The sequence below is a fragment of the Pollachius pollachius genome (assembly GCF_949987615.1).
Source record: "Pollachius pollachius genome assembly, chromosome: 19".
NCBI lineage: Eukaryota > Metazoa > Chordata > Actinopteri > Gadiformes > Gadidae > Pollachius > Pollachius pollachius.
The window spans coordinates 19891361-19911675 of record NC_136952.1 but is presented as its reverse complement, the minus strand read 5'-3'; the positions used below and the strand labels follow the sequence as shown (position 1 = coordinate 19911675).

The 20315-nt window shown below is 43.0% G+C and overlaps 2 protein-coding genes across 2 annotated transcripts; one reads left to right on the top strand and one right to left on the bottom strand.

Moving 5' to 3' along the window:
• Positions 1-285: 285 nt before the first annotated feature.
• LOC307090363 (desumoylating isopeptidase 1-like) lies at positions 286-9736 on the bottom strand. Its single transcript, XM_079756966.1, has 6 exons — positions 9413-9736; positions 8905-8926; positions 8752-8821; positions 8264-8373; positions 2472-2594; positions 286-1209 (listed from the first exon to the last, which is right to left on the bottom strand). Exons 1-6 carry the CDS (start codon positions 9504-9506, stop codon positions 1122-1124), a joined length of 507 nt encoding a protein of 168 aa, XP_079613092.1. The 5' UTR covers positions 9507-9736; the 3' UTR covers positions 286-1121.
• Positions 9737-10013: 277 nt separating this feature from the next.
• On the top strand, positions 10014-18926 carry LOC307090776 (uncharacterized protein). The gene is made up of 6 exons (XM_079757543.1): positions 10014-10241; positions 13729-13837; positions 14207-14381; positions 15366-15424; positions 16035-16140; positions 16382-18926. Exons 1-6 carry the CDS (start codon positions 10159-10161, stop codon positions 17464-17466), a joined length of 1617 nt encoding a protein of 538 aa, XP_079613669.1. The 5' UTR covers positions 10014-10158; the 3' UTR covers positions 17467-18926.
• The last annotated feature ends 1389 nt before the right edge of the window (positions 18927-20315 follow it).

Sequence of the window (20315 nt, the reverse complement as noted above, 5' to 3'; positions counted from 1 at the left end):
TCACATGCAAAACAACACCAATAGTACCAAAGGCTATCCCATAATATTAATTTGAATACTTCAGGATACGGGATGGATGCAGTGGTTATGGCGGTTCCTGAGCTGTGTTAATAGGAGTAGTCGATGTGTCCCATTGGTGCAATTTAGACCAGCACCACTTCATTTGTCAAATGAAGACCAACAATTACAAATGCCATGAAGAAGGTTGTCCAATGGCAAGATCTCACCTCCCTCCCTCCTCTCTCCCCTTCCCTCCCTTCCCTCCCTCCCTCCCTCCCACCATCTTGGAGTGTCAGATAGCCATTGCTATAAACAATAAACTGAAAAGAATAAAAATGTATATTAATAGATGTGTCCTGGCCCAACATTGAGTTAGAATGCCTGGGGCCAAAAATAAAATGCTGATATTAATTACATATTCATTCAATCAGATGATAAACAGGAGCTATCAGAAGGATTATATATTAAAGACTCACAATGGAAAAAAAATAAGTCTAAATTACTATCTGTACAAAATTATCAGTGGACGAAATCCCAAAAGTTTGGATGAAGTTGATTTGCATCAAGCCCATTTCAATTTTGATGGGCAAGGTAGTGCGTCCATCAAGTTAGAAAACAATCTCATATAAAAGTTCAAGTTCCAGAACTTCAGAATGACACGGAGAGCGTCACCAAGGACGGCGAGGGTCACCCGGTGGCTGAGGATGACCTCGGGCCGGAGAGGCTCTGCTGGTGTAGAGTTAGTCAAGAGTTGTGTGACAAGGTTGCAGCACTAGAGAGGTACATCTATAGGAGTTGTCAGCATGAAGAAACCACATACATAGGTTGAAGATGATAATGGTGAGCTAAATAATGGTCCTCAGTTCTCTGTTTGTTTGCTCATTTCCATCAGGTGTAGCCTTTTACAATCCAAGCTAACTTTACCCAATCAATCTTCCATCTGATACAAACACCGCCCCAATCCTCCAATGATTGATTACCTTAGAGAGAGAACAGAACTGGTCCCTGACACTGATAAAGACCAATCACAGCTAAGAACCCACACGGTGGCTTGCATAAATTTCAGTACCAGTCGGTCCAACCCTTTGAGTAGTTACTTAGTTAGCAGGACTTGTTACTCCTTATCGCTGGCTGTTGTTGAAGGAGTTTGCTCCCGAAGGGGAGACGGTCATGGATTCCAGGATAGGACGCAGAACCTGACCAAAGGGCCTAGAGACACAGACAGATACAGAGAGACATGGAGACAGCGAGACAGAGAGACATAGAGAACGACAGAGAACAACAGAGACAGACAGAGAGAGAAAGAACGAAAGAGATGGAAAGAGAGAGACATAGAGAAAGACAGAGAGAGAAAGAACGAAAGAGAGAGACATAGAGAGAGACATAGAGACATAGAGAACGACAGAGAAAGAACGAAAGAGACAGAAAGAGAGGGAAAGAGAGACACATAGAGACAGACAGAGGGAGCGCAACAGAAGAGGGTTAAAACATGACGAGGCTCAGAGCCAGTGTTCTGACACATTGAGCCCTTCCCGGAGTCCCTGCTCAGGTAAGCTTGAATCGACAGACGAGGCAGTAAAGCTGAGGTTCTTCATCAAAATGGGCTACAATGATTATATGCAACAATCTAGCGTTTGATTTGGCAAATTCTTGAACATTTCAACAGAATAAAACGTCTTGTCACAAGCTACTTCAATTGAAACAAAAATAGCATAGTAGCCTCAATAAATAAGCCTGTGTTTTATTGACCACTGGTAGCCATTAAATATCATAGCTTGACAAGTCAAATACAATTAGGCTGATTTAGACTGGTTACTGGCTACTACATAAAATAAATAGTCTACCCTACTATAAATGAGTAGATCATGACTTCAAATGTTAAACACATTAGCTTCTGTTGCAGCTACAGTCAAGGTAGCTCGAAAAAAGGGGCAGGCAATACGATTTTGACAGCACAAAGATAGTGTGAGACTGCTGTTAAGCTAGTGGTGGGGACTTATTTCAAATGGGATGGTACTAATCCATCAGGTTGAACTTTTTTTTTTATTATTATTTTTTAAGAATTTATTTTGCATTTTTATGCTTCATTCCTGAAGAGTTAGACAGGAAATATCGCCCCAAATATCGGTTGATAGTCTGGTCAGTTTGGACCAGAATAAAGAAATCCAGCACTAACCCTAACCCTAACCCTTTTCACAGTCATTTTGTATTCATAGTTAGACATATCGTGATGCATCGTCATAGGATTGTCTAACAATATATATCTTATTGCAGAATCACTGTACGGGGATATTAACGGTATCGCGGGCCATGTATTGTGTATCGTATCGCGAGGTACCCTGTGATTCCCACCACTAACGTAAAAAGGCCCCCCGAGTTCTCTAAATTACATCGGGATCTAAATCTGCAGATCCAAACTGAGCAAATTGGAAAACAAAAAGCTTGATTGCAGCAGTGATGAGTGGACTCACGTGGAGAGCACTTCGGAGGGCAGGTCTGTGATGTACTCTGGGATCCTACTGCCTGTGAGGAACTGGGCCACCTCGTTGCTGAAGGTGTTGCAGTTGTGCTCAAACAAGTGGTACGTCTCTGCTCTGTACCGCCACACACGAGGGACACAAACACATAGAGCAATAAATTAATCATGGACGGAAAACGTGCATGTGTCTTAGCAGAAGTAGGGCTGCAGTACAGTCATTACAATTAAAAATATATATTAACAAACATCCATAGGCACAAAAGAAATGTAACTAGAAAATGCATTTCCTGCAGAAAATGCGGTGAGTGCTTTAATGCAAAGTGAGGTTGAAAATAGGTTTTAGTAATACCACATAGTTTAACACTTAAAGAAATGTTAAATGGCTTAAATCAGTTGAAGGGATTTGTACAGAGTCTAAATGGAGCAAACATGCACACCATTTAAAAAATGTAAAATGGTTGTAAAAAAAAATAAAGTGAAGTATTAAACAGCTAATGTGATCAAGGTTGAATACATTTGAGATAAAATATAGAATAGCTGAGCTGTTCTGTTGGCAATTTCCAGCCCAACTTTAGACTAAAAACAGCCCAATCAACCAAAAACCTGCCCAAAACGTATTAAAAAAGAAATCTGATAAATCATGTAATTCTGCAATGGCAAATACACGAATATGATACTTAAAGCAACCTGATTGTCAATGAGAAGACACATTACACAAAATAGGCGGGTAAAATACCAATGGTGAGCACAATAAACACCTGAATACGACCTTATTGACTTAATAGCTTTTACGTTACACACACACACACACACACACACACACACACACACACACACACAGGCAGGTATGGGGCCGACCTCATCCGATCTTTAAAAGAGAACGGAGAAAAACAAATTACAGACTGAATGGTGGATAGGAGGGGTGTAACGGAACACAAAAGTCACGGTTCGGTACGTACCTCGGTTTTCAAGTCACAGTACGATACAGGACGGTACGGTTCATAGTTAAGGGACATTTTTTAAAAAACTGTTTGTTTGTCAACAACGGAGAATGGCCGTAGATCAGCAGCAATGAGAACACCGATAAACTTGGTTACGGCGTTGGCATTTCTGAATTCCCAGACAGGGGTTGTTGAAATAGTGTCGTGAGCTGGGTTTGCACAGCTCGTATTTTTTTCCACAGAAACGGTGATAGTAACACCTGGATGGTGCCTTTTCAAATGCGTGTGCATGTTAAAGTGCTGTACGTAGACACGGAGAGCCCTCTCCGTCGCCGGAGAGTCTGTTGGAGACCCTCTCCGTAGCTTACGTGTGTATCCAATATTTTTGAACTATCCTTCGACGCCATGGACCTATTGGTCGACGCAGCAGAGATGGCAAGGGCTGTGATTGGTCCTCCAACAAAATCATCTCCGGAATCACTTCTCCGGTTTGACTTTGCACCTTAATTACTTTGTACATTGTTTACTTTGCACCCTCAGGACCAATAAAACACCAAATAAGATTTGAAAAGATTTGAAAGTTTGTTTACAACACTGCTTACATGGTTTGTAGTCAACTTATAAGATCGATCGGACGGCGAATTGCATTGCGTATCCGACATCCCGGCGGAGAGCTGCTGAGGGGTCTCCGTAGTTACGGAGTCGGAGAGGTATAGGTTGGCTAAACGGTCCGTGGGGAACTCCGACTTCAAGTTTTAAATACTGCATCGCAAAACAAGCCTTTACATTCAACATATTAACGCCATGAAAGCCCCATTTACGCACCGCGGTCCACCTCTGTAACCACCCCGAAGTGCCTGTACCGTGACGGTTCGGTACAAATATGTGTATCGTTACACCCCCAGTGGATAGGCAGGTTGAGCTAATCGACGTGGAAGTAAAGGTTGGAGATGAGAAATAAAACCTTCCCCTTTATACCCTGAATACACTTATTTACTCCAAAATGAAGCTGGAAGGCAGAGAACACACAAAGTGTAGCAATACACAAACTAATAGTCACAATGGAATCCAAAAGAGAACAAGGTTTCAGATAACACCTGTCTGCCAAAATGCCAGAAAAGTAAGCACGGTTTTTTCATTGGTCAGGGTAAACCCCCACAAAGAGTCATACACTTAGCAAAACATCTCAAACAGCCATATATATATATATATATATATATATATATAAAATAGCAAATAAAAATTGCCAAGATGAGTAAATTACTTTGTATGAGTGAGTGAGGTTGCAATTTGCATTGCACTTGAGATTGACATTTCAATCATTCTACAAACAAACCAATGTATAAGATATTGTAAGTTAAATGACCTTACAGTTGTGATCGAACATTTCAAACAAACCTATGTGTATATATATAAAAATACAAGAAACAAAGAAAGAAAGAGAGATTGTTCTCAACATTGACGTCTTCTCACAGGTCCTCATCTAGCGCCGCTTCACAGCTAGCTAAATCTGCAGCGTGCCGTGTTCAACGCTTTGGACATTGTTGTTCCTGTCTGCATCCCCAACAGTATACGTAAAAAAAGTGTGTCATTTTTGGCAGCGTTGCCAAATACTTACCGGCGTCTTTTAGCTTTTTTCTTTTATATGAGCTTGGGTAACTTTATTTCCTAACCCTTTATTTTATTTTCGCGTTTAGACTCGTATTGCTTCGTCTGTTTGTGTATTAAAAAAATATATATGTAAAAAAAATAAAAACATTATATATATATATATATATATATATATATATATATATATATATATATATATATATATATATATATATATGGGGGCCCCCCTACTATGGGTGCTCCAAGCGGCCGCGGCCTATGCCTCTATGTTAGGACCGCCACTGTACACACACACAGAAAATGTATGTTTGGTACATGAGCTAAAATAAAACAACCCTCAAAATATGTCACACATAAAATGATCTTACATTTATGTAGAACTTCCACTTGAAAATATAGCTGCGAGCAGCAATGAGGGGGCCAAGCAGAATATGACTCCATAAACTAATTTAGGTGGACAGACATAATTGGTTAGGTGGCTACATGAGGACCGTAATTTCACTTATAATGAAAGCTATTGGAAAATGGTTATCACAATGAAAATACATTGAAGTTGCTTTTTAAGGGCTAGGACAGACTTGCTGCTAGCAACGCATCCACCTACGGATCAGGGCTGCCATACATATGCTGTTTGTTGCATTGATCGTGCACGTCCTCACAAGGTAACACAACTCGTCCGCAAGCAGAATTGACCAGAGTAGCCACAGCAACAAGATAGATCTATGTCAGACACACGGCCTTCAGCACTTTCAACAAGTTTTACATCGAAAAATAAAAGATAGACTGAGAAATAATCACACTCGCTGTGGTTTTAATGCCCCCCTAGAGGTCAAATGTCACCAAATTATTTGGACATCATCAGGATAGAGTCATAAGACTATGACCCAAGTTTGGTTCAGATACATGAAAGCCTTGCAGAGATACGAGCTCATTTCCTGGTTGACATCCCCTGAGGTTAAAAGGTCACCAAACTGTTTGGGTGTCCCCAGGATGATGTCATGAGTCTATGTACCAAGTTTGGCTATGATATGTTAAAGAGTTGCTGAGAATGGGTTTATTTTCTGTTTGACGGCTTTGCCGTCAAGTTTGATTGGCTTTCACGTTTTTTGAATTTGAAAAAACTGTCGGCGCATTTGTTCAGCTTGGTTTGAAGATCATATCAGGCAAGTTTCATGAAGATTGGACAGAATTTGTGGCCTGTGGACAAGTACTATTGATTTTGACAACTTTCGACATGGCGGCCAAATTCTGATGTTTCTATCAGAAATAATTTATTAGCTATATGGGGCGGTCTGGCAGTATCACCAGACATTGACAATAAGTTTGAAATATACTCATGTGAAGAGAGAGGCGTTAAAACACATCTTCATTAATTACAACGCCCCCTAGAGATCAAAAGTCTGAGTGACAGGTCTGATTTGTTAAACGTTTGAACAAAGGTTAATGATAAAAAATTGACCAAGTTACGAAGTCTGAAGTAGTTGTCAAGTGTCAGGGTTCAAATTGACTTCCACTATAAATCCCACTATAAATATTTTAAAAGTAAAATATCTAAAAAAAAATATAAAATATTTAAAAAATCTGAAAAGATGTGCACGATTCCAAGCTAATCGGAACATTTTAAAATTGGAATGGAGTCTCTATGTGAAAAATTGAGGAGGGTCCCAAAGTTTGTAGAGAATAATAAAGTAGAAAAAGAAAGAAAGAATAAAACTTAAGAAGAACATTAGTTGAGTGCTGAGTGCCGCATTATTGAGATAATTAACAGTGTGTCCAACCCGTATCTAAGGAACACAAAGACGCTAAAAACAGTCACAAAATAAAAGGATGGACAACACAAAGGGGCGGAGTCCAGCAGGCGAGCGACAGATAAGACAGAGCTACAGAAGACATGGCAAGATAGTCTAGTGTTAGGGTGTTAACTCTAGTGGTCAACTCTCAGCTGAAGGGCTGAGAGTTAGCCCCAATGGTCGGGGTTTGAACCCAGGGATGGAGGGATGGGCAACTGGCGGGCCGCACCCTCACTCAGTGAGGCCTGCAGATTACTTAAAAGTTAATAAAGAAAAAAAATAAAGAAAACTATCAAGAAAACCGTACCTTTCAGTCGAGATGAGAAGCAGAGTATCTGTTCATAGAATTCAAAGGCAAACCAATGTGTCTGGTTTGCTTAGAAACTAAATCAGTCATGAAACATTTCAACCGAAGTCGCCACTAGCGCTACTACAACTGCACTGAATATAAAGTTGTTGAACCTAATGTTGGCTCACAGTTTTTCAGTTTTGTGCCATCATTGAATGATGATGTATGTGAGCCCTTTGCACTGAAAAGATATGATTCACTCATGTGGCTGTTGTTTCTTTTAAAACAAACTTGTTGTATTTGTCGTTTAACAAGAGTATAGACATGCATTTGAAAAAAAATAATGCATTTGAGCATGGAAAATATTAAATTAATGTATGTTGGTTCAATTAACATACCTAGGCTAGGAATCTGAATGAATTTTTAGGTAGTGGCCACACCCAAAATGCACCAGGATACAGGAAATCACATCTACCAAATTCTTAATTTTCTGGGGGAGGAACCCCCCCACCCATAAATTTAATCACCAGCCGCCACTGATAAAGACATATATATACACATATTTTGTTCTTATTTTGAATTATTTTGTAGTGTCTCATACCTGATTAGTTGTAGTGCGCGGTCATGTGGCCCTCTGATAGTGATGATGAAAAATTGTGGCCCTCTTTATCATGAAAGTTGCCCATCCCTGGTCCCTGGTCTACTGGTTAACTCCCAGCTGAAAGGCTCTGGGTTCAAACCCCAATAGTTAGTGGTGAGTGTTAACTCAGCTGAAGGGTTCTGTGTAGAAACCCCTATGTACGCAGTCCACCGATTGTCATCCGTGTGCAAGATGCCCCAACACTACCTGCTCCTCAATGGTAAATGGACTGCACCTATGTCACGCTTTTCTAACCAGTGGCCACTCAAAGCACTTTACAATCTTGCCTCACATTCACCTATTCATGCAGACACAGAGATGTTAACCATGCAAGGAGGCCTCCAGCCCGCCGGGAGCAGTGATGGTGGGGTGTCTTCCTCAGGGACATCTCGACACTCGGTGGAGGAGTCAGGGATCGAACTAGCAACCTTCCAGTTACCAGCCAACCGGTTACCTTCTGAGCCACATGCTGCCCAATGAGTTCAATAGCAGGACATGGTGTTATCTGCTCACCTGTATGTGGACTCTCCCAGCGAGGTGAGATAATCCATAAAGATCTCTCCAGTGACTTCGGTCACCCCCAGGTCCACGATGGAGATAGGCTGTCCCATCTCAGTCCCACCCTAGAACACACAGACACGTGCAACGTGTTAGGGGTAGGACAAAATATCGATACAGCGATATATTGCGCCCTTCTTCGTGCGATACAACAATCGATACACTGGCGCCAAATATCAATATATATTTTTTTTTTGGAATTTCTTTTGCATTTTTATGCTTTATTCCTGAAGAGGAAATATTGCCCCAAATATCTGTATTTTCATTAATAAAATGAGGCGCTCTCAACAGATTTCCCTGCTCCTCGAGGTGGCGCTCAATACATGAATGAAGGAAACTTGAACTGAAGTTAACTAACCAAAGACGAGCCACAGAAAAACTAGGTTGGACCATGAATAAAGAGTCAAAAGTGTCATGAAAAGGGAGGCTGCCGTCCTTCTCACCGGGGGACAGTTTGAGATTCCCACCCCGCCGTAGAAGAACTCTTCCCCATGGACCACGACGGCAGTGTGCCTGTTGGAAATCAAATAACTTAAAACATAACCTGATGGTGTTACACTGCAGAGTATATAGACAGGCCTCATAACGTTACTCACCATATACCATCCAGCTGCTTTCCTGTAAGGAGAGGGGACAAAGCAGATTGAGAACAGAGCACCCTTAAAACCAGTGTGGTTTTAAGATGAGTGACAAATATACCCAGTACAACCACCACTGGGCGACCAGTAGAACAAGTAGATGATGAGTTACAGAGCACCAGTATTCTATTCTCTGGTTAACCAGTAGTATCACATATCACCAGTACAACCACCACTGGTTAACCAGTAGAACCAGTAGATGAGTGACGCGCGCGCGCACACACACACACACACACACACACACACACACACACACACACACATCACCAGTACAACCCCCATTGATTAACACTTTGAGATGATGAGTTACACATATCACGCGTATAATCAGTAGCTTGTAAGCCAGTAGAGATGATGAGTTACACATGTCACCAGTACAACCACCGCTGGTAACCAGTAGATGATGGGGTACCAGTATAACCACCGCTGGATGGCCAGTATAACCAGTAGAGGATGAGTGACTGACCCAGCATCATGGGGCTGAGCTGTCTCGCCATGCCTCTGGAGATGTCGTAGACGTACAGCTGAACTGGGAACGATGGGCTGCTGTGCTGGTCCATGGTCTGGGCTGACAGTTAGCGTTAGCTTAGCGGTAGCTTAGCGTCACCTTATAGACGTATACAGCTGTATACAGCTGGACTCTTCAACACTGCTGGTTAACAAAGAACTGGTCGGTTAACATCGGCGAACGACACCCATAAACCGTATTGTGTCCCAGTGTTCCCCGTGGTTCGGAACAGACTGTGATGGACGATAAGCCGGCGGCAACAGCTGCTGGGTCAACACTGCAGTGACAGGACGCCGCGCGACGCTGCGTGACTCGACAGTTGCCGCGTCCGTTCTTTTTTTACTGCAACCTCGATATATATATATTATTTTAATTTTCGTGGATTTTAAATGGACAATCATGGCATTTTTATTCAAAAACATGTCTATGTTATAAACTGTTGTTTGCTGAATTTCAGATGGATTATACAATGTATCAGTATTCACCCGGAAGTAAAACAGACCATGTCAAGAAATACTTCCGGAAATGGCGGCTCAGGTGTATGTTGTAAATAGTTTATTTTGTTGACAGAACGGTGAAGCGCGTTGTACATCGCGCGTATCGCCTCTATCGGATTGTTTAAATATCACCCACTGATCATCTACGAGTCGTTTTCGAGAATATAGTGTAACTCCCCGTCGAGAAAGACAAAAAAACAACCAAGAATGTCGAACTGTGTGTCGCTGCAGACAAGGCTCGCGGCCGTGATGGAGAGCCTGGTGCGCGCGGCGGTGGCGGCGCTCTGCGGGTATGGAGAACACGAATGAGGCTTAAAGAAAACACGAGGGACATCTAGAGTAACCCCTCAACTAAGCGAAACATCTTGAGTAACACCTCAACTATGAAGAACATCTAGAGTGACACCTCAACTATGAGGAACATCTAGAGTAACGCCTCAACTATGAGGAACATCTAGAGTAACACCTCAACTATGAGGAACATCTAGAGTAACACCTCAACCATGAGGAACATCTAGAGTAACACCTCAACTATGAGGAACATCTAGAGTAACACCTCAACTATGAGGAACATCTAGAGTAACCCCTCAACTATGAGGAACATCTAGAGTAACACCTCAACTTTAAGAGGAACATCTAGAGTAACACCTCAACTATGAGGAACATCTAGAGTAACGCCTCAACTATGAGGAACATCTAGAGTAACACCTCAACTATGAGGAACATCTAGAGTGACATCTCAACTTTAAGAGGAACATCTAGAGTAACACCTCAACTATGAGGAACATCTAGGGTGACATCTCAACTTTAAGAGGAACATCTAGAGTAACACCTCAACTATGAGGAACATCTAGAGTGACATCTCAACTTTAAGAGGAACATCTGGCCCTCGTGTTTGATACCAGTGTGGGAACAAGCTGAGTGAGCAAAGGGCCCTGGTCAAAGGGATTCCCTCTGTCATTCACAGCCCCTCCTGATTGGATCAGAGCAGGTGCTAGGCGGTCCACTAAGACAGTGATCCCGCTGTGGTCAATGACATCAGCCTAGTTCACGTAGATATTGAATAGTCCAGTCATTTTAAGCCAAAATGGGGTTCAACCTTGAAAAAATTGAAACAGAAGCAAACTCAACTGATTAATGTCCTGAGTCAGGAAGAGAAATGCCCAGAATGATCCCATTAGGGGAAAGTACCCAAATATAGCCCATTCACTATGCCTATTCATTATTTTTTTCACGTGAATAGGGATAAATGTTAACATTTAGATTTTACCTTGAGGTTTTTTGAAATTGTTTGTTAACGTGGGCAAATGGTGCATAATCGAATTACGTATGTGCTAATTTGCATAAATACCACAACAGATCTAAACATTGGGTATAGCCAGGTATCAATGTCCGGTAGAATCTTGTTGACATCTTACAGTGAAAGAGTATAGAGGCAAACAAATGCCACCTTAAGGGGCAGAGATTCAGTCATTAATTCAAGGGCCACTCAACTGTCAATCAACTGTCACTAAGCTGTCAGGTAAGAAAGATTGTTTGATCCAGCCACTTTTTATTTTACCTACCTTTTGTCTTCTGCATTCTCCTTACCCTTGTCTTCTATTCTTCCCTCAAACTCATCCCTCAGAAACAGTCCTATGTACTCAGCCCCAAACCCCATCTTTGCAATAATCATACTTCTCTATAGACCTCGTAAGTGAAACCTCTGGGCTAGGAAAATTAGAATGGGTTTCAATGGAGAGTGAGTAATTATTTTCTGGTCCAAGTCTTTATTTACCCTGGATAACACGTATGTTGTTTGTGGATTTAAATTATAATTTTTCGCGAAGAAGTTTGATAATGTAAAAAATTTTAATTTAAAAATGTAAGCTTTTGTGTGAGGCCGCTTTGTGAACTACAGCCCCTCGCTGTTCTCGACGCGAATGATATACGTCACCACCACTCCGGTACAGACATGGCGATCTCTCTGCTCCACTTCACCGCTTTTTTCCAAGGGGAGGATAAAAGCATCGAAAGAGGTGAAAACCATTATAAGTCGGGACATGTGGAGAGTTTCACTTATGCCGATGGGGAGATTGTCGTTCTTGTCCACGCCAGTCGCAGGGAGCGTGACGTCACATACGAGCCGTGTAGTCTTTCTCATTGTGTTTTCTCTACAGCCTTTAACTGAACAATTGCACAATAAACGGTCAAACTCTTTATGGGAACAATTATTATTTGGACCCACACAAAACATATGTGTAATCCAAGGCATTTAATGACTGGGATCAGAAAATAATCAATTTCTTTCCATTGACTCCCATTCTAATTTCCCACTCAGAGGTCTAATGAGGGGTCTACCGGGAGGGGCGTACTTACGAGCTCCATAATAGCAGGCCTGTCGGACAAGTTACTTGGTCAGTGCGCATGTGCCAAGCAGCCTGCAGCTCACACACACACACAAAGCACGCGCGAACGCACACATTCACCGCACGCACACACACACATAGACACCGCACACACGCAGGAACACACGCAGGAACACACACCCGCGTGCTGACGCAGACGTTACAAGACAAAGGCACCGCATACACATACACACGCACACACGCAGACGTTGAAAGACAACGGCAAGATCGACCTCACACCACGCAATGTCTTGCAATATTGATATCCCCCCCTCCCACCTTCCGTTTGTTTTAACGGACCCGCCATCGACAAACTCTCCCAAGACGTTCTGTCTACAGACTTTAGAAATTGCAATAAAAGAAGTCAAGAGACAATTTCTCGCGTCGACAAGCAACGGCAGGTCGTTCATTTTGTCGTAAGAAAAACGTTAAATTCAAACATTGCGTTTCGGAAATCAAAACAAACGACAGTGACAGTGGCCACACTAATCCCGCCTCTTGTGAACTTAGACCCTACATCATCCCACCCCTTGCAAGCCCACCCCTCTTAACCCCCCGGTGATTCTACTGATGTCTAAATAACATCGATGTCCGCATATAAAGCATTAAGTGTGAACCACCCTCAGGGTTGAATCTCCTGATATACAAATGCGGCAAAAATGTGAAAACGGCTTATGAGTAGAAAATAATTATGCTTGCTTCACAACGTAAGAAGAAAATTATTATGCTTGCTTCATTACGTAATAGGTGAACCAAAATGTTATAAGTTTTAACATTATATGCAAAATGTTATTAAATTATGCACTCATAAATTTGTTTCATTATCGACTGGGGTTTCCACATTATTGCTATCGGTTTAATTACAACTAGAGGTTGAGTGCGCAATGCGTGTGCAGTAATTAATAAAGGCTGGTTTAAAGTACTTCTTCTTGCCTCTATGTATTAATGCTCATGGGTAGCCTAAATCGGTTCCTTTCAGACCTTAACATTAATTATTTTACCGTTATATGTCAACAAGACATTTTCACCTGGCTATACCCAATGTTTAGATGTGTTGTGGTATTAATGCAAAACTTTCCCCTAATGGGATTCTTCTGTTTGTTTGTTTTCCTTACTCAGGACATATTGAGGATACAAAATCAGACGAGTTTGCTTCTGTTCTGTTCTGTGAGAGACCTGCACACAGGTCCCTCATTCACACCATTTTCCTTTCGAATGGTGAACCCCGGTTACCTGGTTGACTGAATGTGTTCATAGGTAGCCCCTGAAAGGGACATCTGTCTCACGTCACCTTGAGAGGAGGATGATGGTGGTAATGGTGAAAAGGCCTTAATCTTGCAAACCTTGTCCTTGTTGACCTCTAAGTGTTGGAGTGTGTGTTTATCCACAGGCTGGCAGAGAGCCGCTCCCGGCCCGCCTCAGGCTGCCTCAGGCCCTGTGGGGGCCTGGATGACCCTGACCCCACAGACAAACTCCAGGCAGAGAATCACGCCCAAATGGTACTGTTGACCTTCCATTCTGATTGCATTGGTAAGCTGTAAAGAAGAAGTTCTTCAGCTTGTCTTTTGAATTGTGTTCCTTTGGCTCATGATTGAATTCTTGAACTGTGCAAATCCCCACTGATTTCATAGCATAAAAGACGGTCCTAAAAATCAGTTGTCTGAGATTATTCACAGGTCTGAGGCAGTTATCCAAGCAGATACTGATTTATTCAGATTGGTCACGATTTCTTAAAAAAAGTGGTCCGGGCCACCAGAAACAAACTAATAGATGTCAGCATTATTACTGGTGTACATTAGTAAATATGTCTGCATAACACAATATTTTCTGCCAAGAATTCATTCCATATGTTTTACCTTTTTTTTCAGTCTAATTTCGCGGCTATTATGGAAACTCTGGGCAACGAGGCGATGGGTAAGATTATGAAGATAGTAGAGGACACCAAATTCTTGATGGAGTTTGAGCAGAGGTCTTTTAAGACATCCCGAGGCAGGAAGCGGCCCCAGACGAGTGTTCTGAACATCCTGTCAGACGGAGGAGTCGGTAGGCACAGCTTTCATTTTACCACATGACATTCACACACTGTTGGACCCCTAGAAATCCATTGGCTATGACAGGATCTTGTTGTTCAGACACTAAGGTCTTATTCCTATTCTTGTGTAACGGCTGAAAGAACAACACAGTAACACGGTAAATAATGGCTTGGCAGTTATTATAAATGTACAGTTTACACAGGCAATTACTGTTTCGCAGTATCAGCATGTCCTTTGTCACTTCAAATTATAAATTGTTATAATTGTAAATCTGGACATTTTTCTTTCTACCGCCAGCGCTTCGATATCCCTTTTCTCACGGACAAACTTTTCGCTCTCTGCTCCTATAAGGTTGTTAAGGTCATATACTCCTCCTATATCAAACCTCTAAAGTGATCTCATCACAACAGCTAAGGTCATATACTCCTCCTATATCAAACCTCTAAAGTGATCTCATAATGACTGTTAAGGTCATATACTCCTCCTATATCAAACCTCTCTAAAGCGATCTCATAATGACTGTTAAGGTCTTATACTCCTCCTATATCAAACCTCTCTAAAGTGGTCTCACTGTTAAGGTCATAGACTCTGGTTAATATTTATTTTCTTACTGGCCTTCCGTCTTCTACAGTGCATTTCCTCGCATGCTCGTGAGTTGCACAAGTGCTGCGTTGCACTTTGGTAAAAATTTGGCACAATCAGCAAACCATATTTTTAGTTGTATGATCGTGTGAAGTACCCCCATACATTCAGAGCATTGTGTCTTCATGCAAACTTAGGTGAGTTGTGCTTCAAATAGTGCTCAAATGCTGCACATCCAGCCCTGCTCAAAACCTTTGTTGCTTCAGACCTCTTTTAAAAGTGTGTGCGTATTTATTTTATATCGGCAAACGCTTAAGCCGATACTGATATATCTGTGATGGGTCAATCGGGTCTGATCAATCTTAATTGCAAACACTAATCAAATCACAACCCTTTCTGATCCCACACACAGAGGCAGAGCATTCTTATGGAGGAACTGCAAAGACTGCAGAGAAAGACCAATGCGTCCAGGTAATCACTGATGACCAATACACGTATCCTTAACCTTAAATTATCATCTTAGTTTCCTGTTGATTGCCGTGATTTAGAGCATCGGATTTGCATTTACATTAAGGGCATTTAGCAGACACTTTTATCAAAAGCGAATTACAATAATAATAATAAGTACATTTGTCAGAAGAAAGAGAAACGACAATATACCTCTGTCGGTACAGTAAGGATGTTCTCTGTTTTTTACGGGGAATGGGTTAACCTAGTGATTGTTAGTGCTTTGCAATAACAATCACTAGGTTAACCCATTCCCCGTAGACAACAGAGATAGCTAGGATAAGATGCTACACAACTAAGTAGTATAACTAAGTACAACATACAGTGAGTGGAAGGGGGTGGCTTTGCAGTATAGGTGAATTCTGAACAAGTGAGTCTTGAGTCTTTTGCGGAAGCTGGTGAGAGACTCAGATATGCATTTTACCTAGAATCCATTAAAAAAAACCCTGTGATAGTGCTGCTCTAGCGTAGAACAGTTTCCCAGCTACACATCGACATGGTCGCTTCTGTGCTTTTTGTAACCATGACTCGTCATGGCTGTTGGAATGCTTTGACGCCCGCCTCTGCTCTTCAGTCGCCGCGCTCCGTTGAGGAATCAAACCAGCCCGAGGCCCCGCTCGTCCTCGCCATAAGCATCAAAGATGACCACGGCGCCATGGACCTAGGCGCCATCGTTGAGCGTGAGTTTCTATCAACTAGTCGTATGCTGTTATCGTATCCTGCAAATGATCAATCCTAATCTCTAAAGAAGCCATTTTATGTGCTCCCGTGCGGAAGACCCAACCCTTTAGCGGATTGTATCATCTTGAACGTTGCTTTATGTCTTTCATCAAACTCTCGGCCTGTGGCAACATGTGTATCGGGTTCCACGTTTTCTCTGTGAGGTCAGTTAAATACAACGGAGCCGTTTCCCTCCCCAAGGAGCGGCAGCAGAGGCCCTTGTCGCCGCGGCACCCCCTGGGTCCCCGACCACGGAGCTCCCGCTGCCAGGGTCTGCACAGGGGCAGGCGGAGAAGGAGTCGGACGAGCCGCATCAGACAGACCCCCTGGTCTGCAGGCCCACCCCCTCCTCCTCGGGCAGGAAGAGCTTCGTCTGTGCAGAGTGCGGCAAGAACTTCTCCACGCAGAGCAACCTCAAGGCCCACTCCCGCATCCACACGGGGGAGCGGCCCTTCACCTGCGTCATCTGCGCCAAGGGCTTCGCGCACAAGCAGAGCCTCCAGGACCACATCCGCACGCACACCGGCGAGAAGCCCTTCGAGTGCCCACAGTGCGGCAAGTGCTTCGGCAAGCAGGCGCACCTCAAGACCCACTCCATCATCCACACGGGCCAGAGGCCGTACAGCTGCCCCCTGTGCGGCCGCAGCTTCAACCTGGCGCAGAACCTGACGCGCCACGCGCAGATCCACACGGGCCAGAAGATCTTCACCTGCTCGCTGTGCGGCAAGGGCTTCACGCGCTCCGTCACGCTCAAGAACCACCAGCTCATCCACACGGGACAGAAGCCGTTCAAGTGCGCCCAGTGCGCCAAGAGCTTCCGCCACGCCGTCAACCTCAAGAACCACCAGCGCATCCACACGGGGCTGCGTCCGTTCGGCTGCGACCTGTGCGGCAAGACCTTCCGCCAGTCGGTCAACCTGAAGATCCACCAGCGCATCCACACGGGCGAGCGGCCCTTTGAGTGCAAGGAGTGTGGCAAGAGCTTCAGCCAGCAGAGCAGCCTGATCTCCCACGGGCGCACCCACTCCGAGGAGCGGCCCTTCCCCTGCCACCTCTGCGAGAAGCGCTTCAACAACGCCAACAGCCTCAAGCTGCACATGCGCGTGCACACGGGAGAGAAGCCGTACAGCTGCGAGGTCTGCGGCAAGTCCTTCAGCCAGGGCAGCCACCTGCGTACGCACGCACGCCACGTCCACGCCGGCGGGAAGCAGTACATCTGCGACAAATGCGGCAAGAGGTACTCTGACCAGCGCAACCTCAAGCTGCACAAGTGCGTGTATGCCTAGAAGCACGAGTGAGGGCGTACGCCTAGAAGTACAAATGGCCTTGATGAGCGAGAATGTGGGAATGGCAGAACATTTCTAAGCAGAATCCTTATTCTTTATTTTGTCAGGGTATGTATTTGCAACGATTGAAGTGTGAATATTTTCGGAATATAATTTTTTACTGCATTCTTGCACAGCACACTTATTTATTTGAATGTAGCTATACATGATACATAATGTAGTACATGATCGCAAGAGGCTTTGAGAGAACTTGTATTGTGTGGGGTTTGGACTGAAAGCAGGAGTACATACTATATACTAAATACTTGAAATTAGGCTTTACTCCATGCTGAAGCACACCAGTATTTTGCTCTGAGTAAACGTTGCATTTATAAATCGTGTATGTTCAACCAGTACAAGTCTTTATTCAGAATGCAGATCTTAGTAGGGCTCTAATTAGGGTTGGCCTGAATACATCATTTCTAGGATGGTTTTCTAAAGGGGTTGGTAATGTGTTATTTTTATCACGCAAAATAGCAAAACAACAATGTCAAAGTCGGTGGCTTTTGGACACACTCATCAATTCACACTCATCAATTCACACTCATCAATATTCAAATTATGTTTGAATATCCAAAACTAAGAAATTATGATTAATCCATTTACATTTACATTTAGGGCATTTAGCAGACGCTTTTATCCAAAGCGGCTTACAATAAGTGCATTTGTTACAATAAGTACATTTGTCATAAGAAGTGAAACAATATATCGCTGTCGGTACAGTAAAGATGTTCATAGAACCAAGTGCAAGCATTACAATCGCTAGGCTAACCCATTCCCCGTGTAAAGCAGCGATAGCAGCTACTGTAGATGCTACACAATTAAGTACCTTGAATAAGTGCAATGTACAAGTGACAGGACGTACAACATTCAATGGTGGCTGTGCATTGGTTTCTATGCAGAGTCGAGGTGAACTCTGAACAGGTGAGTTTTGAGTCTTTTGATGAAGCTGGTGAGCGACTCTGCGATCCTGACATCGGTAGGGAGCTCGTTCCACCACTGAGGTCCCAAAACAGAGAAAAGTTGTGACTTTGCTGATCGACCTTTGCTTGCTCTTAGCGATGGCGGTACCAGACGTCCAGCTGAGGTAGTTAATAATCCCATGTTTGGCTGATGATGGCTGCCGACACCTCCACTGAAGCATTCTCGATATTTAGCGCCCTCTATATTTTATAACTGGGATATTTGGACGACGTGTTATCTAGCCTTCTGCCTTCAGTTCTCCATATATGCATGGTTGTTAAGAAAACCTTAGCATTTTGTGTTCAATATTTTTCCTCAAAACAAAAATAATATCCAAATCCTGATTAGAATATCTGCCTTATGAACGAATATTCACACCCATCCCAACATCTATACACCTTGTGTTGTATTTCAGGGAAGGAAATCACCAATGAATGAATTGTTGTTTCGTCGTTCAGGTCAAGGACAAAACTCACCCATGGCTATTCAATTACCAATTAAAATTTTCTGAAGCAAACCAATCGTGCTTATTTGCCTCATATCAGCTACATTTCATAAAATGGCCATATTTAATTCAATTTAACACTTTTTTTTTGTCTGCAGGTTCGACTACATCCTATTACATTTTGCCAAACTATGGACAATTTACAGCTTAATTGTATTAGTATCATTCACCAGTGGCACATTCCTCTGAAGCTTTTGGGCCACTGGGATGGTGACCCTCATGGGAGACCCCTACTGATGCCGTAGCTCCAGGGCCCAGTTTTTCAAAAAAATTAATCTGGATGTTTTCCCATGTTTTGCTATCCATGATCACCTGATCCATCTTACTTTTATGCCAGTTTTTGAAGGAACATTGGATTGGATCACTGTGATCCAAATAGCAAATTTTAGGATAACCAACTGAATCCCCCCCTTCCGATGGGATCAGTATAATCCTGTTTATTTGGATCAAATAGATCCCAAATCTAGTACAAAGTTCCGAAAAACCCAAAGGGAAGGTTTGATCCAGATCAAATGTAAAATCGGATTACCTGACCTGATCTTAGTTCGGAATCTCTCTTGTGCTCTGGAAAACCCATTTCCAAGATATCCGTGATCCAAAATCCCAGTGGATACTTATGAAAAACTGGTCCCTGGGGGTGACCTCACTGGTACTTTGAGGGCATAGGTCCGGTTATGCATCATATCACCAGACGTCCGGTGGTCAGGTAACATCACTGAATTAAGTTTTTGCAAACATTCTGTAAATAAGAGGTCAAATCGCATCAAACAAGAATAAGACTAAATCTTGCTGTCCACTTTCTTTATGAAAGGGAATGTGAGGGTGACATCACACGGGGTTATAACGCCGTGGGGAACCCTCCATGTCTAGAGGTCTGGCCCTGGCGCTCTGGAGGTCAACCGTATGTTCCTGGAATGACGGAGGCTGCAGTTTACAAACTGAATTTTGATCAATTGTAATCTTTGTTACTGTTGTCTGGCTAGGTATTACTCAGAGATTGGTGAATTTTCGACACATTGTTTAATCAGAGACATAAGGTCAAAAAGCTTCCACTGTGGTGATTCATGAAGCATCTCTCGAACACTCGTCGGAAATCAGTTTATATTTGAAGTGGGTGGAATGATAAATAAGCCACGCCTACAGGTTCTAATTCACCAGGTAAACCTTTGGTCTGTCTTGGCCTGCAGAAGGGAATGGCAAAGAGACCATTCTCAGAGGGTCTGACTTATCCCAAACCCATACCGCTGTGTAGAAGAATAAACTATTCAGGACTGGTGTTGGCACAAGAAATGTGAATTGAGAAATGTAAATTAATTTCCAAAAATTTCTAGGACCCTGTTTG

Coding starts and splice junctions, on each gene's coding strand:
- LOC307090776 (XM_079757543.1), top strand. CDS start 10,159: ATGTCGAACTGTGTGTCGCTGCAGACAAGGCTCGCGGCCGTGATGGAG. Junction 14,382..15,365: donor CCTGTCAGACGGAGGAGTCG/GTAGGCACAGCT, acceptor TCCCACACACAG/AGGCAGAGCATTCTTATGGA. Junction 16,141..16,381: donor CCTAGGCGCCATCGTTGAGC/GTGAGTTTCTAT, acceptor TCCCTCCCCAAG/GAGCGGCAGCAGAGGCCCTT.
- LOC307090363 (XM_079756966.1), bottom strand. CDS start 9,506: ATGGACCAGCACAGCAGCCCATCGTTCCCAGTTCAGCTGTACGTCTAC. Junction 8,822..8,904: donor AAGCAGCTGGATGGTATATG/GTGAGTAACGTT, acceptor GATTTCCAACAG/GCACACTGCCGTCGTGGTCC. Junction 8,374..8,751: donor GAATCTCAAACTGTCCCCCG/GTGAGAAGGACG, acceptor TGTGTGTTCTAG/GGTGGGACTGAGATGGGACA.